Source organism: Mus caroli, unplaced genomic scaffold (genome assembly GCF_978045245.1).
Source record: "Mus caroli unplaced genomic scaffold, Mus_caroli_1 scaffold_4, whole genome shotgun sequence".
Classification (NCBI taxonomy): Eukaryota; Metazoa; Chordata; class Mammalia; order Rodentia; family Muridae; genus Mus; species Mus caroli.
In genome coordinates, this window is record NW_028227259.1 from 40,677,295 (window position 1) to 40,693,851 (window position 16,557).

Below are 16,557 nucleotides of genomic sequence, written 5' to 3' on the forward strand. Positions count from 1 at the left end.
GCCGCCGTCACTTCCGTCTGGGAGGGGCGTGGCCTCTGCGCGCACGCGCGTTGGCGCGCGCCGGCCCGGATTGAGTTCTGCGCGGGGTGGCTGGGCGAGCCGGTGGCGGTGCTGCGCTGGGTGGCTGCCGCTCCACGTGCTCCCGGCGGCCGGTTGAGACCGTTGGCGGGGTCGGCTGACAGGTGAGAACTGCTTGGAGCCCCGGGACCTGGAGGAAGGGCGATGGTGGCATGGCTGCCTGCCTTGAGGACTCGCTCGCGGGCAAAACCAAGAGTTTTGAGCTCCTGGAGACATTGCTTCCCGGTTTTTAGTCCGGCACTCGGGGCCGGCCAGATGGTACGGTTAGTCCTCAGCGCACAGGGCTTTTAGACCTGCTGGCTGATGGGGAGAGGGCTTTTCTCTGAGGCTCGAGAACTAGGTCCGGAGGAAAGACCTTATGGCTCCTGGAGCTCAGAGGACCAAAGACCTAAGTGTCCGCGAATCCCCAAATATCGATCTAGATACAAGCTACTTAACCTAGAGGTGCCCAGCTCCACGTCTGTCCAAAAGGGATACCAGAGAATCTAATTTAGGGTGTATGTGAAGTTTACAGGGGTAAAAGGCTTGGCGTATAGTGGTTGCTCAGCATGTGTCAGGATTTTTCCTGCAGCACCTACCTCCTAGGAGATAGAGGTAAGAGAGATGATAGGGGTCTATGTGCCCTCAAGCCTAGCTTCTGGCCATCGAAGCCTAGGGATATGGAGCCTGCTCAAATTGTGTCTAGAGTCTACTGTCTACCATAGTGCCTAACACCTTCACGTTATTCAGATGAGGCTGTGGTGAGACCTGAACTGCCTCCACCGAAGCAGGGCCATGGCTTGGATTCTTTGAGCTTCAGTGGAAACATGTGGCCCACTCATGGTCTTACCCCTGGGGTCCCAAAGTGGAGATATGTGCTGTTTTTTTCTCTTTCAGTGTACCTGTGATTTCTAGGAATTCTGGAAGGAGCTTGTGCCTAGTTATAGTGGGCCAACTCCCTATTTCAGAGATGGGGAGAAATTGAAGTTTAAAGGGAGCAGTTGTCAGCCTGGCCTTTAAGATGTCCTGGTTTTAGGGCAGATGTTGTCTCTGTGTGTGCATGAGTTAAACAAGTGATAGTCCAGTCTGTAAAGTGCTTGACACACAAGCATGAAGACCTGAATTTCCATGCCCAGAACCCAGGTTAAAAAGCAAGGTGTGGTGACGGAACCCTGTGGCTCCCTAGCCAGCTCGCCTAGTAAACTCCCAGTGAGAGAGAGACAAGGTAGGGGGCTGGAGGTATGGCTCAGGGATTAAGAGTATTTGCTGCTCTTCCGGGGGACCTGAGTTCAGTTCTCAACACCCAAAATCTAAGAGATCTATATTAGTCGGGGTTCTCTAGAGTCACAGAACTTATGGGATATTTATATATTAAGGGAATTCAATGTAATGACTTTTATAGTCTATAATCCAACTAACCTAACAATGGCAGCTATGAATGGGAAGCCCAAGAATCTAGAAGTTTCTCCGTCCCACAAGGCTGGGTGTTTTAGCTGGTCTTCTGTATAAGCTGGAATTCTGAAGAATTAGGTTTCAAGAGATGTGCTGGCAAGTAGGTGCAAGCAGAAGAAGAGTGAGTCTCCCTTCTTCCAATGTCCTTATGTGGGCCTACAGCAGACCTTGTGCCCCAGATTAAAGGTGTGTACCATCGTGCCTGGATTTGGAACTGGCTCTGTCTGTCCCAGACTGGCCTTGAACTCAGAGATCTGCTTGCCTCAGTCTTCCTGGGTTTAAAGGTGTGCTACCTTGCCTGGGCCACTGTGCCTCTAGATGTCCATGTCAAAATCCAGGTCAGAAGCCTGTTTCTTCTGGATCATAGGTGTGCCCTCCATTTCTATATTGTAGTTCATTCCAGATGTAGTCAAGTTGACAACCAGGAATAGTCATCACGAGATCCGACGCTGCCTTCGGACCTCTAGGAGTACTGGGCACATACTTAGAGGCTCAACACTTATAAACGTAATAAAATAAGTCTTTAGAAAAGGGAAGGTGGGCAACTCCTGAATTTGACCTCTGGCCTCCCCAAGTTGCTCTTGGTTTTAGTGTTTCTCGCAGCAATGGGAACCTAACAGGGCATTGCTGTCTTCGCTTAGCACAGGATTCTGTTTCATAGTCTGTGGCCTTTACACTTCTGATGCTCGTTAGCCTGGACTGAGACTTGGACCTCACTGCATGGCCAGTTGTGCTGGCTTTCTGGTTCTGAGCCTTGCTGTCCTTTGTAGTATGTATTGCATACTTCTCATAAATGAACGGTGTTGTACAGCTGGAGATGCTGTACAGCCAAGGTAACCCTGGGCTCCCTCCCTCCCTCCCCCATCTGAATAATCTCCTTACAAATCTTATCTCATTAGCCCTGCAGGCGGACACACTGATTCCCATTTCATGTCCAATAAATAGGTAGAAAACCAGTTGAGCATGACTCCAGAGTGGTGAACATATGACCTGATTCCAGCCTTCTCCTTAGTTGGTGTTCACACTGTGCCATGGGGACCTGTTTTTCATAGATGCTGCGTGCATGTCTTTTGCTGTATCGCTTTGTCGATTGCTGTATCTTGTTTCTTGGGCTTTAATTCTGGTCTTTCCCAACGACAGACCTGTGGATTCCCAAGGTTTACTCAAGCCTTCCCTCTCCTCTCAAGCTTGACCAGAAACAGCAGTCCTCAGCTGCAAAGGTTGAAAGCTCTACGCTATCTCTTAAGTCAGCAGGTCCTCCTTGCAGAAGCGATTTCCTGATTTTTCAGTGGATCCTTTAGCTAATCACAGCAACTGTTCCCTGTGCTATGATGGCAGTCCGTTTCTTGATATCCAATTAGCTGACTTTTTTCTTGTTCTTACATAAATGTATAAGGATGTCCAGACTAAGTGGCAATAGGCTCTTGTTCTTGCTTGTGCGGTGGAACTGCTGCCCTTGCTGCCTGGCATTTATTTACCTCCATCCACCTTGTGCAAAATGATAGTAAGTGTTTTAGAAGCCAGGCTGTGGTAAACATTAAGCATGGTTCCAGATCCAGAAGTGTGACACGTGTCTTTAAAAAACAGGCTAGACAACAGTACTTGGATAGCCTAGAGTGGTCCTATCAACCCCAGTCTGCCTTTGGTGCCAGGCTGTAGCTGCCCACATGCCTGCCCTTGCTAATCAGCTCTGTTCACAAGCTGAGGAGGAGGGCACAGGACATTGGTGTCAAGGACCTGTGGTTTGTATCTAAGGTGAAGTAGTTGTGCCCTAAAGGTCAGGAGGCCTTTGTACACAAGGATGGACATTTCCATTCAGGACTCAATGGAAGAAAACCATCCTGCTCTTGCTTTGGTTTGTCGTGACCTCACTGGCATGTGTCAGAGGGGCGACGATGATTTATGCTTGAAATCACTGTAAATGGTGCTGAGTTCTTACATGAAGTAGAGAAGCAAGTCCTATGTGTTTCTTAATCCTCAACCTTCATTTCATACTGAGGAAAAGAGTTCTGGGCTAAGTGGCTCTGAGCATTTGGGCTGAATGAAGCCCATAACAGGACTGCTCTCTTATTAGAGTCTGGTGACTAAAAGGCTATGTAAGCATGGAAAGTTACCATGATATTCATAACACTTTAGGAATCTGTTAGAGTGTAGTAGCATGCATGCAGGGGGCGGGGGGGGGGGGGTGAGTGCCTGTGCAGATGCCCTCCATGCTGGGTGCACTTGGTGAGGCTGGCACACCTGGGTATGAGAGCTCCTGTGATGGGTTCCTTTTCTTCCTCCCTGACATGCATAAGCCCTAATGAAACATGTTTGTTGGACCTTGTCCACTGAGACCAAGCTGTCTTTCTTCCTTTTAACACCTGTGACCCATTGTGCATGTAGGAATCGTTTCTATAAGGCCATGACATCATTCCCAAGTAAGCTTGTTGTGAGGGCTTAGTTGGTTAGCACCAGTGCATATTCCTATTTCACGCTGAGAACTTGGCTGGTTTTTCTGCCATTGATAGAAGTATGTTACTTCTTGGAGATCACTGGTAAACTTTGAGCTTGCCCTTTTGTTGTGAAATTCACTTATCGGGAGGAGTTTAGGCTTATTATAATCATCTTTATCTTCTTTTTTAGGGCAAGAGTTCAAACCTATATCAGAAAATATCTAATCATTTAACCAAAAATGGTATTTTTTACATGCAATGCATGTGGTGAATCCGTGAAGAAAATACAAGTGGAAAAGCACGTGTCTAACTGCAGAAACTGTGAATGTCTTTCCTGCATTGACTGTGGGAAAGATTTCTGGTAAGTTCTGATAATTCCTGAAGGTCCGGGTATAGAAATCCAGACCCCACAAAGCTTGGGGGAAATACTGGAGCAAAATGAAGGCAGACACTGAGTAGGTTTAAAATAATTTAAATCCACCCAGTCGATGGTGGTGCACGCCTTTAATCCCAGCACTTGGAAGGCAGAGGCAGGCGGATTTCTGAGTTCGAGGCCAGCCTGGTCTACAAAGTGAGTTCCAGGCTATACAGAGAAACCCTGTCTCGAAAAACCAAAAAAAAAAAAAAAAAAAAAAAAATTAAATCCGCTTTCTTTTCCCAGCTCTGGCTCCCAGATTTGTGACTCAGAGACTAGTTATTTGTTATTAAATGCCTAGGCCATAAGCTTTGGCTCACTCCCAGACTAGCTGATAACTTATTTAACCCATTCAAACGATTCCATGTCTATCACTTGGTTAGTTACCTCTCCTTCAGGAAACCTTATGGTTTGTTGACAAAACTTGGTGTGATTCTTCTCGGAGTGCCCTTTAGTTTTAAGGACTTGTTAAAGAGAAGACTAAAGGGACAGAGAATTTGGGGCTAGCAAGGTGGCACAGTGGGTTTTAAAGCCCGTGCCCTACTAACTTGACCACCTAAGTTCCATCCCCAGGACCCAAGGTGGAAGAGAGCTGACTCCCCAAATTGTTCTCTCACTTCTGTGTGTACTCTGTGGCACTTAGAACACACACGCTTTTGAGGGGCCTGTAGCAGAAGGGAATAAGGTTCGGTGGCAGAGCTCTTGCCTGGTGAGCATGAGGCCCTAGATTCATTCCCAGCACCATTAAAAACAACCCATGTTTTTAGAGCTAATGTGGCCATTGTGCTTCCTAGCTGGTGTATACGTCCACTGTTACCCAGTGTGGGGCAGTGAGCACTCAGGAGAAGGGAGGGTGGAGCTTTGATGTTTTGTCAGTGCGTTGCTCTGAAAAAAGAAGCAAATAAGCTGGAAAACAAATAGGCTAAGAGTTAGGCTGTCTGTGCAGTTGGCCAGGTGTGGAAAGTCTTTGAGAGCCACTAGCATGCTGTCAGCCTAGTGACCAGACTTGGGTCCCTCTGCAGGGGTGATGACTACAAAAGCCATGTGAAGTGCATCAGTGAAGGTCAGAAGTACGGAGGCAAAGGCTATGAAGCCAAGACACACAAAGGTGATGCAAAACAGCAGGCATGGATTCAGGTAAGGGTCTCTCCCATCCTACTGCTCATCCCCCGCCTGCTTCCTCCTGGGGGCTCAGCAGATGTGAGTCCCTGAGACAGCACGTCTTAGGGTGCAGCAGAAGTGTCAGAACATCAGGAAAGATAAAATTGTGCTGCATTTATATCTGGTTCATGTTTGCTCTCAAGATATCTGAGGGTTCCTGCTAACTTCCTTTTGGCTGTAAAACAAAATCAAAGTGTGTACAGGAACACTTGCAGTGGTAGAGGTCCTATAGCTTAGCCATGTCAGCCTGTCACAGCTGAACAAAGTAAACATTTTTACAAATTTAAGGAATTTCCCAGTGAAAATATGTACAGAAGCAGCAAGCCCTGGTTTGCAGCAAGAGAAGATGGGTGGGCAGGTGTGACCTTTGTGCAGACTGCATTCTCCTGGGAATCAGATTAGTGTCCCCACTGAACGGCTCAGAGGGAGTGTGGACTTGGGGTGGTGGCTCTCTCTGAAGGTGCATGCTGCTGTCCTGACCCTCATGGGGGACTGGGAGGAGCTGCCTGGCTGAGTACCCCTGGGAAGCTGCTGAAAGGTTTAGGATGTGTGTAGTGCTGGCAAGATGGCTGAGCTTGGACCCTTCCCCACTGAGCTGTCCTGCTCACCTTTACTTACTACTGTCTGCCATGTGCAAGAACCCATTACCAGGTCAGAGGGCTCCTCCTGGGCCAAGGGTGTTTGTTTGTTTGTTTGTTTGTTTGTTTGTTTGTTTGTTTTTCGAGACAGGGTTTCTCTGTAGCCCTGGCTGTCCTGGAGCTCACTTTGTAGACCAGGCTGGCCTTGAACTCAGAAAGCCACCTGCCTCTGCCTCTGCCTCCTGAGTGCTGGGATTAAAGGTGTGCGCCACCATGCCCAGCTTGCAAAGGTTTGTATAGTTTCACATTTTAGAATGTAGGTCCTTGATTCATTTTAAGGTGGTTTTTGTATAACATAAGGTAAGCATCTAATTTCCCTGTGGGGAATCCACTATTTCTGGCATCATTTGTTGGAAAGGGGATCTGTTCTCCCATAGACTCTTCTTGACATCCTTTTGAAAAACCCCTTGACCATATCCTCAGGGGTTTATTCCTGCATTTTCTGTTCTTTTCCAGTGGTCTTTGTGGCAGTACCACACTCTTTAGATTATTGTAGCTTTGTAGTAAGTTTTGAAATTAAAAAAAAAAAAACAAAACAAAAACCTATCATTTTTCAAAATTGTTTTGTTGTTTGGAGTCCGTCAGGGTTCCATGAATTAGAGCACACTTATGCTGGACTTTACCAGGGCTTTCAGGTTGACATCTAAATGTTGTCAGTCCATGAATGCCGTCTTTATTCTTGTAACTGACTGTCCGGTGCCCAGTTCCTTCACCGCTTTGGCTATGGCTCTTGATGTTGTGCTGCAGATGGAATTCTCCTAATGTTCACGTCTGAATTGGTTGTTTGTTTGTTTGGTTTTTGTTTTTGTTTTTTGGTGTATAAAAAAGCAGCTTGTTCTTTAAGAGGTGAGTGTGTGTCCTGCAGCTCTGCTGAATGCGTTGTTAATTCTAACTGGCTGTGTCCTGTAGCACTTTCTACATGCAAGACCACATTCCCTCAAACACTGCCTGTACACGTGTGACCTGATTTTGTTCTTTCTGTTAGGGGGGGGCTTTGGCTTCTTTTTCTTGCTTAACCACTTTGGCCAGGACTCCAGTGCTGTGCTGAATAGGAGAATGTTTGCCATTATGCATAGATGTAAATATAGAGTCTTGGTTTAAAATGTGAGAGCCCTTTGGCCATGCCAAGGACTTGAGTTTGGCTTCATGTAATTATGTCATGTGTTTATTTTCTTCTATCTTAAATAGAAAATTAATGAGTTAATAAAGAAACCCAACGTCAGCCCCAAGGTGCGAGAACTTTTGCAGCAAATCAGTGCTTTTGATAATGTTCCCAGAAAAAAGGCGAAGTTTCAGGTATGGATTTAAATGACTTCCTAAACCATGGTGTGACCCATCTGTGGCCTGCAGAGGAACAGTGGCTCTTTGTCTTGTGTCCACAGAACTGGATGAAAAACAGCCTGAAAGTGCACAGCGACTCCGTTCTAGAGCAGGTGTGGGATATTTTCTCCGAAGCGTCCAGCAGTGTGAGTCAACTCCACTTTGCCACTGCAATATGGTAGAGAACTGGGAATAAGGAAATGGGGTGCCATGTGTGGGGATGGCATTTCTAGGGAATCTCTGTGCTCTCTCCTTGATGGGCAGGGATGATCTGGGAGCACCTGCGGTGCAGAGACAGCCATTCACCCTACATGTTTGGCAATGGGGCCTGTGTTTGTGAAATGATTGGCACAGCAGTCAGGCTGAGTGCAGGGGCGTGGTCCAGGATTCCATGACTGGCTGACCTGTTTCTGGCCCCTGTGTGTTTTGTGTGTGTTGGGTCATGGTCACATCATTTAGCCTCTGAACCTCAGCTTCCCGATCTAAAACATGAAGGGTACATTATACTTTTTATTTATTCCTCACTTATTGCAGACCTTAAGTATCTTAGGAGTGGCTTGGTGGTGCTATGAAAGAAATTTAAACAGGCTGAGGACATCATACCTGAGTGGTCTTTCAGCCTAGAGTGGGGGCCCCAGACTCCCTGCATGTTGTAGCGTTGTGGTTGGTCAGTCTTGAGTCTGCTTCTGTTACTGGAAGAACACTTGAACCGTTAACCTTCTGTTGAGAAAAGCAATTAGAGATCCGGTGTAGACTACAGGAACAGGACTTGACTTTCCCTTCTTTACCCAATTTGTTGGTTCCATTGTTAGTTTACAGCTATCCACTGACATGCTGTTTGGGAACTTGGTTCAGCTGTTTGAGAGGGGGATGCCCTGAGTAGTCTTGCAGTCGTCAGGATTTTAGAACTTGTCATACCAGCATGAGGAACCTGAGTTTGGGTTCTCATACAAGCTTGGCATGGCGGTGCTTGTCTGTAGCCCCAGCAATGAGGAGCAGAGGCAGGTGGATCCCAAGGACTTGTTAGCCTGAATAAAAAGCTCTGGGTTCTGTGTCTCAAAATATAAGGTGGAAAGGGACTAAGAAGACACCCGATGTTGGCCTTTGGCTCCCACGTCTGTACACAGAGTGAGTGCACCTGTAGCCATGCACACACACAACAGGAAAATTAGTCTGAGCAGCAAAGTGAAATCAGAAGGGAACTTACCTTTGTGGTATATCTTGTATTTGTCTCTCCACAATACACAGATTGGACCATTGACATCTTAAAATAATGTATCATTTAATTGACATGCGTATTTTATGTATTTATATATAATTTACATATATATAATTACATAATTTAAAGGTTATTTCTATTTTCACAAAAAATTCAAAGATTTTTAAATTGCTTAGTTCACTTGCAGGGTTTTGGTTTTTTTTCTAGTTCTTTTGAATTTATGAACTCATTAAAAAAACAGAGGACAACGAGCAGTCAGCTTCTGCTGTGCTCTGACAGAACATAGCTGCAGTGAGTAAGACGTAAATAAAAAGTGGATAGTAGCAGACCCTGTACCTCTGCCCAGGGACCATCTACAGAACAAAAGGTCTCAGGCTCCGTTAAGCCTTGGCTTGGGATGTAACTGCAGATGTGGCAGGGGTGCAGTTTTTTTATTTCTGATGTCCAACTTCTCCTCATGTCAGAGTTAACAGGGGCCATGGGTGCAGTCATCATTAGGTGATGTGCCTGCCCTAGTGCAGCTGAGTGGTGGAAACAGACAAGAGCGGATGAGGGGTTACATAAGGCCAGGTCTGAGAGGAGCAGAAGGCAGAAGGCAAAGAAGATAGGCATGGGGTATTCTCTGGGGAGTGGTCGGGTGAGGTACTGTTGAGGAGCAGAGAGCGGAGGAGGAGGGAAAGAACTAAGTCTCTAGGAGCTGCTGGGTGCCTTCCTCCTGCAGCCATGAGCTACATGGACACCAGTCGGAGACCGGGTCTAAGCTTAGTAGAAGGGAAGTTGAAGGCTCTGGCACTCAGTGCTCATGTCCTACTACTGGGGCACTGAACGCCTCCAAAGGCCCATGTGCTGAAGGCTGATCATTAGCCTTTGGCACTATTGGGAGGTGTGGAGCTTTTAACCAGTGGGTCCCGATCAGATGAAGTGAGAACATTGAGGACATGCCTTTAAGTTAGGGGGAGACCTCAGTCCCTGCCTTGTTCTCTTTGTGTCTGATTCCTTAGCTGTGCATGGAGGTTGCACATGCTCTGTCTTGGCAAGTGACTCAGCCACACACAGTAGTCACACATGTTGTTCTCCAGCTGAAGCAGTTCCTTCTAGCCCTGGACCTGGACCTGAGCCCAGCACTGCAGACACATAGCTCCCTGACTTAGCCCATACCTGACTGCTCTCCCCTCATTCAGATAAAGGCTGACAGTGAGCCACATCACAGGCTGGCTTCATTCCACCCTTTTATACCATAAATACAGGTTCCAGAAGGGGGCATGAACTTGGGCGAGGGGTGTGTGGTGTTCATTTTGTGTTTGTATTGCTAAGTTTTAGCTGTTGGATATTAGAGTTATAAACAGTGTAGTGTGGACAGTAGGCCTGGCCAGACTAGGTACTTAGATGATTCCTGTTTTTATTTCATAAGGAGCAAGAGCAGCAGCAGCCACCCAGCCATACGGCCAAGCCACATGCAGAGATGCCGATCACTAAAGTTCCATCTGCAAAAACAAATGGCACCACAGAAGAGCAAACCGAGGCGAAGAAGAATAAAAGAGAAAGGAAGGAGGAACGGCAAAAAAACAGGAAGAAAGAGAAGAAAGAGCTGAAGCTAGAAAACCACCAGGAAAGCCTGAGGGGCCAGAAGCCAAAGAAGCGCAAGAAGAACCAGGAGGCCGGACATGAGGCTGCTGGGGAGGAGGCCGCCGAGGCCAGCGGCCCACCGGAGAAGAAGAAAGCCCATGAGGCTTCTGAAGAGGGAGCAGACAGAAATGGGGGCCCTGGGGAGGATGCTGCCGAGGGGCAGACCAAGACAGCAGCAGGAAAACGGAAGCGGCAAAAGCACTCAGGAGGTGTGTGCCAGCCTGTGTGCGCATTGGGTTCTCAGTGGGACTGAGCCCAGGTACAGGAAAATGTGTTAGGCCTCGCATTGTGGGCCAAGTAAGAAGAGCAGAAGCCCTAGGGGGTTCAGCTGACCTCACTTCTCAGCCTTTTTTTGTTCTTCATTAGCAAGCATGATATCAGAACCTGCAGAGTGAGGTGCTGGGGGGTGGGGGGTGGGAATAGACAACTGGTGCTGATGCTGAGCTGGGCTTTTGGGAGTGCTAGCCACTAACCTCACTTTTGCTTCTGTAACAGCTGAGTCTGGTTACAAGAAAAAAAAGATGAAGTTACCAGGGCAGCCTGAAGAGGGAGAGGCTAAGGACCACGAGGCTCCATCGAAAGGTACCACTGCCTATGTTGACTCCAAGTGGGGAGGGAGGGGTGCTCCTTGCCAGAGGTAGGCCAGGCACTTCCTTGCAGGGTCACACCCATCAGAGGCCCAGCGAAGACTTTTGAAGTTAATCCAGTGTTCCAGGCCTTTATGTTGGTGCCACAGTCTCAAGTCTCTCTTAAGGAGGGGGTGGGGGGGAGGTCCTTGATTGAAAATACATAGAGATGTTGGCTAGCGTTTCACTACTGTGACAAATATCTGAGATGATCAAACTATAAAATCAATTAGTTTTGGCTCATGGTCACTAAGCCCTGTTGATTTGGGGTCTGTGGTAGGGCTCTGCTATTCAAAAGGCCAGGAAAGAAAAGAAGAGGCTCAGGTCCCACAGCCTCTTAAAGGTCACATCTACTAGTGTCCGACCTTGACAAGGTTTCTATACTTGTCAGTGTCACTGAGCTGGGTCTCAGCCTCTAGGGAACTTCAGATCCAGACCGTAGCAATGTATTTATTGCCCTTGGAATTGGCAGTGAATTCAGTGAGGTTTTCCAAGGTTCTTCCCTTCTTACCTTCCCCATCTGTCTTGTCTGATCCTCGTCCTGTAGAGATGTTCCCTCTCTGTCAGTCTCTTCTAGTATCTCTGTACATGCAGCTCCATAGACACCTCCCCATCCCTTAAGCCTTCCATATATATGCCATCAGACTCCAAGGCCTTGACTTCTCTAAATACCACCTCTCACACAGAGCTCCTGTGTCGTGAAGCTGGAAGGTCTTTTGTAAAGTGACAGTTCACACTCTGTGGACCCCCACCCTCTCATCCTGCCAGTGGGAATAAGCCAAGATGGGAGTTATAGCCGTGGGTGAAGGCTCAGTGACTGCCCAAGCCCAGTCAGATCTCTTGAAGCCTCTCTCCAACTTTGTAGACCAAAGGCATTTAAAGATTAAATTGTGCCAGGTGGTGGTGGCACACGCCTTTAATCCCAGCACTTGGGAGGCAGAGGCAGGTGGATTTCTGAGTTCGAGGCGAGCCTGGTCTACAGAGTGAGTTCCAGGATAGCCAGAGCTACACAGAGAAACCCTGTCTCAAAAAAAAAAAAAAAAAAAAACAAAGATTAAATTGTTGCTTTTCTTGGCCTTTTGTCCATTTTCTGGTTGGATTTGAGGTTCTTGTTTTCTCACTGGTGTGATTTGAGGCTTGTTTATGTATCATATTTGTGAGTTATACATACCTATTTACTTTTTTTTGTTTTCAAGACATGGTTTCTCTGTATCCCTGGCTGTCCTGGGCTCTGTAGACCAGGCTGACTTTGCACTCTGCCATCTGCCTACCTCTGCCTCTCAAGCACTGGGATTAAAGATGTGCACCACTACATCCAGCCACTTCTCTCCCCACCCCCACCCTTTCTCCCCCTGTAAAGCTTGAACTGGGCCTTGCCTACCCTAAACAGTCTTATTACTAAGCTTCATCCATAGCCTTTTTTATTATTTTGGGACAGAAACATCACTAAGGTTGTCTGGGCTGGCCTTGACCCTATTTTATACAAGAATCCACAAGTAGCCTCCAAGTAGTTGGGATTACAGGCCTTTGCCTCACAGCCTACTTCTGCTTACCTGGCTTTCTCCCCAGACCTAAGGTAGTGGGGGTTCCTGTTGCCGGGTAGTTGTGAAGGAGGTCCGAGGAGACTGTCCTAACTGTGAGGCTTAATCTGAGGCCCCTCTGTCCTCTAATCAATCACTGTGGAGGACCTTGGTGCCGGGCTAGGGAAGGACTTGGGATCTTGTTCATGGGAAAGTCATGTCATTTCCTAGGAAGCAAAAAACTATGCAGACACTTTTTCTTTGCCTTTGGAAGACAAGACAAGTCACACAGCCTTGTGCATCATTCTTTGTATTGTAGGTAAATTCAACTGGAAGGGGACCATTAAGGCTGTTTTGAAACAGGCTCCAGACAACGAGATATCAGTCAAGAAGTTAAAGAAAAAGGTACATCCCATAACAGAAGCAGGCATGGGACAGCTGGGGAGGGGGGTGGTTTTTATGTATGTATGAGAGAGAGAGAGAGATTTCCAGAGCTGCTCACATGGCCCCTTGGACGTACAACTCGAACAGGCCCATCCTGTTAGCAAGCCGGGTGGCTTTCCAACTTTGGACCTGAGTGAAGACTGCATTGCCTACAACTGGCTGTACTGGAAATGATCAGACGTGATCTTTCCATGCACCTTGCTCTCCTGCTGATGTCAATGACTGCTGATGCTTTTTCCAGAAAAGTTTTATTGCATTTATTTACGTGTGTGTGTGTGTGTGTTCTGTACACACACGTGGACACATGAAGGTCAGAGAACAGCTTGTATGAGTCTGTTCTTTCTTCTATGTAGCCCTAGGGAATGAACTTGAGTCTTCAGCCTTGCAAGGCAAGTCCCTTCACAACTGAGCCATCTTGCCAGCCCTTTTCTCTTTGAGGCTGTAGCTCTGTGTGGCATGCAGTTGTGTGCACACTGAGGCAGCTGCTTATCTTCATGAGCATTAGCAGAGCTCACTTGTATGACTGTCATCTGAATGTCTTTTATTTTGTAATGTTGGTCCACATCTGGGCCTTTCCCCATGTACTTCATCCCCTTGACGTGTGTTTCTTTTTGTCAAGGTTATAGCTCAGTACCATGCGGTGATGAACGACCATCACACATCGGAGGAGGAGCTCCTGGCCATCTTCAACAGGAAGATCAGCAGGAACCCCACCTTTAAGGTGCTGAAGGACAGAGTAAAGCTTCTGAAGTGAGGCTCTGTGGCTTCACACTCTGTCATCCTATTGGCTGCTTCCCTCTACTATTTGTAAAATGTGTAATGAATTATAACAACCTGAAGATTGCTTTCTGAAACTGTTTTTAAGTTAAGGGAAAAAGTATATTTTTGTTAAAACTTTCATGAAAAAATAAAATATATCCTTGTCGAATTCTGTATCTATGATAACAAATTCTTGTACTTTAAGAAAATACTGAGGGAAACTATACACAGTATTGTAATGATAAATGAAAATAGATTTCCATTTAATGAGGTAGGGGTGTTGTTTAGGCCTCTGACCAGATGCTACCTGCTGGAGATCCAGTGCAGATCCCTGAATGGTGGTGACTGGAATTTTACCTGTGGTAATCCTTGTTTAGGCAGGGGTGACTGTTGGGGGCCGGCCAGCAGCCCGCAACGTGATCAGTTCAACTGAGATGGCAGCACCGAGCTGAAAAGAGAGGAAACTAGACGGGGAGGAAAAAGAAACGAGGCCAAGACAAGTTCATCCTGTTCAAAGCCCAATTTTACTTGTTCAGACACTCAGTTATAAAGGAAGGGGAAGGGAACCCGATTCCCGCCGAATGGTCTCAGGGTCCAGTAGCAGGGTGAACACGTGTGGCTCCAAGCAGCAAAGCGGCACGGTCCAGCAGTGGGCGTGGCAGAATGAATGAGCAGGAAACTCCACCCTTGAGCCAGAAGGTTCCAGGCTGGGGGTGGGGAGGCTACAGTGACAATCTGCAGAGGAGGCCTTACTGTGACAGGATGCAGATGCAGCCAAGTTGTCAGGACGACATAGAGAAGGGTGACAAGAAAGCTGGTCTGCGTGTCTACCGACACCCTGTGCCACCTCGTACTGACAGTTGACATTTTACCCACAAATCCCTTACCTTCAGCAAGAATTATCCCTTGGCCAGTGTCATTCACTCATCCCTAGGATAGAAGCAATATGGCAACCAAAACAAGTGTTGGAAGGACAGCCTGTGGCCAGGCAGATAGGGTGACTATGTAGGCTTCCACTTAGCTGCTGGGCTTGTGCTTAGGGACATGCTACTTTGTGGGGATGAGTTGAGTGGCTCTATGTCCTGGCTTGGTCCCTTACCAATAACTCCTGAACCTCACCTCCCTCATCTGGACAGTTGAGATGTAAAGATCCCTTTAGGGTTGGAAGGAATGTACTGTCATTACCTCATGCTAGGCATACAGCCCATTTGGTGGCTGCTTTCGTTGTCTTTGGAGGCAGCTATTGAGCTGGGGGAATCAATCCTTGGACATTCTGCAAACAAAGAGTAAAGTGGAGACTGCCCCAGACTATACCTAATGAGGGACAAAAAGCCTTATGCCTGCTAAGGTCATCCTGAGACAGCTCTCTTCAAGTGCCCAGGGAGAAGTGGACCCCATCGTGCAACCCTAGGGGAGTTTCAAAAAATGCCCAGATACTACGGTGTTTGACAACGTGCAATCTCATGAACTGTTCCATTTCACTCTGATGCCTTAAGATAGTTGGCGAATATGACAAAATTAAACTAAGCTCCAGCGGACTTACAGGTGGAACAGCTATCCCAGGGCCCAGAGGGTGTGGAACTCCACAAGGCTGCTGCTGTCATCCCGACAGTTGACATCATGGTGGGTATCTGCTGGTCACTGCAGCTGGTGGAGAAGGGCTGGCCATGCAGGTACCTCTGGGGTCTGGCATTACCACACATCCTCCCCTGGTCTGTGCACAGAAGCTTTCCCCAGCTTGGCAGTTGCCTGCCTGATTTTGCAGGGGCTTTAGAAGCTGGAGCCCTCTTTCTCTAAGGGCTCCAGCCTCCTGTTCGTGTTCAGTGTCACACTCAGTGCTGCCCCCTGCTGTCCATGCTCAGGCTCATCTGCAGGGTCTGGCAACCAGGTCTCCCCTAACCTGACCAAGACCTATTTTGACAAACAATGTATTAGCTTGATGCTTTATGATTTGTTGCTTATGTTTATTTTATGTGTATGGGTGTTTCGCTTGCATTAAGTCTGTATCCCACATGTATGTCTGGTTCCTGGAAAGGTTAGAGGGTTTTGGATCTTCCAGAACTAGAATCAGAGATGGTTATAAATTGCCAAAATGTATGGAACTTAAAACTGGAGGAACAGCCAGTGAATTTTTCTTTTTGTTTGTTTGGTTTAGTTTTTAAGACAGGGTTTCTCTATATCCCTGGCTTTCTTAGAACTCACTGTGTAGACCAGGCTGGCTTCAAACTCAAAGATACACCTGCCTCTGTCTCCCGAGTGTGGGAGTAACCAGTGCTGGTGACGCCTGAGCTGTTTCTCCAGTCTGCCTGGTGATTTTTATATTCCTGGAATCAGTCAACTGCATACTTGGAATTTTCCATGATGGAAATTAAATTTCTAAGAGGGTTTGGGGATGGGCTCCATCATCCCACAGGAGACAAAGATGTGTGGCTATTCCATGCTGGGCCTTCTTCAGGACTGAGCACATTGTGAACTCTAGGGACAAACAGGCTCAAAAATGAGTGGAGACAGCTGAGGGTCAAGCTGCCTTCACCTCTCCAGCCAGACTACAATATTCAGGCTCAGGCTGAACATGAGCAGTCGACAGCCATGTGTATGGGGGAAGCTGAGAATTACACAAAATTACTTAACAGGCTTGGTGGAAACTTAAGAGGAGACAGCTTTCCCAGAACCCTGCCCCTCACTCCATTTAAATTCACCCTCCAGGAAGTGACTAGAACAAGCTCCTAACTGTCCACACACACACACTTTCTTAAAGATTTTATTTGTAAGTGTGAATATGTTTGGGTATGTGCAGTGAGTGCAGTACTCATGGAGGACAGAAAAAGTATTAGATCTGCCTGTGAGCTGCCCAATGTGGGTACTGGGAATCGAACTTAGGTCCT

The 16,557-nt window shown here is 47.3% G+C and overlaps 1 protein-coding gene across 2 annotated transcripts; it reads left to right on the top strand.

Moving 5' to 3' along the window:
• Positions 1-20: 20 nt before the first annotated feature.
• Positions 21-13,835, top strand: Lyar (Ly1 antibody reactive). 2 transcript variants are annotated; one of them, XM_021162962.2, is made up of 9 exons: positions 21-182; positions 4,135-4,305; positions 5,382-5,496; positions 7,347-7,454; positions 7,541-7,624; positions 10,109-10,532; positions 10,819-10,905; positions 12,789-12,874; positions 13,533-13,835. In XM_021162962.2, exons 2-9 carry the CDS (start codon positions 4,184-4,186, stop codon positions 13,665-13,667), a joined length of 1,161 nt encoding a protein of 386 aa, XP_021018621.1. In that variant the 5' UTR covers positions 21-182; positions 4,135-4,183; the 3' UTR covers positions 13,668-13,835. The 2 variants fall into 2 exon arrangements, with proteins under 2 accessions (XP_021018621.1, XP_021018623.1); XM_021162964.3 differs by lacking the exon at positions 21-182 and adding an exon at positions 196-336.
• Positions 13,836-16,557: the final 2,722 nt, after the last annotated feature.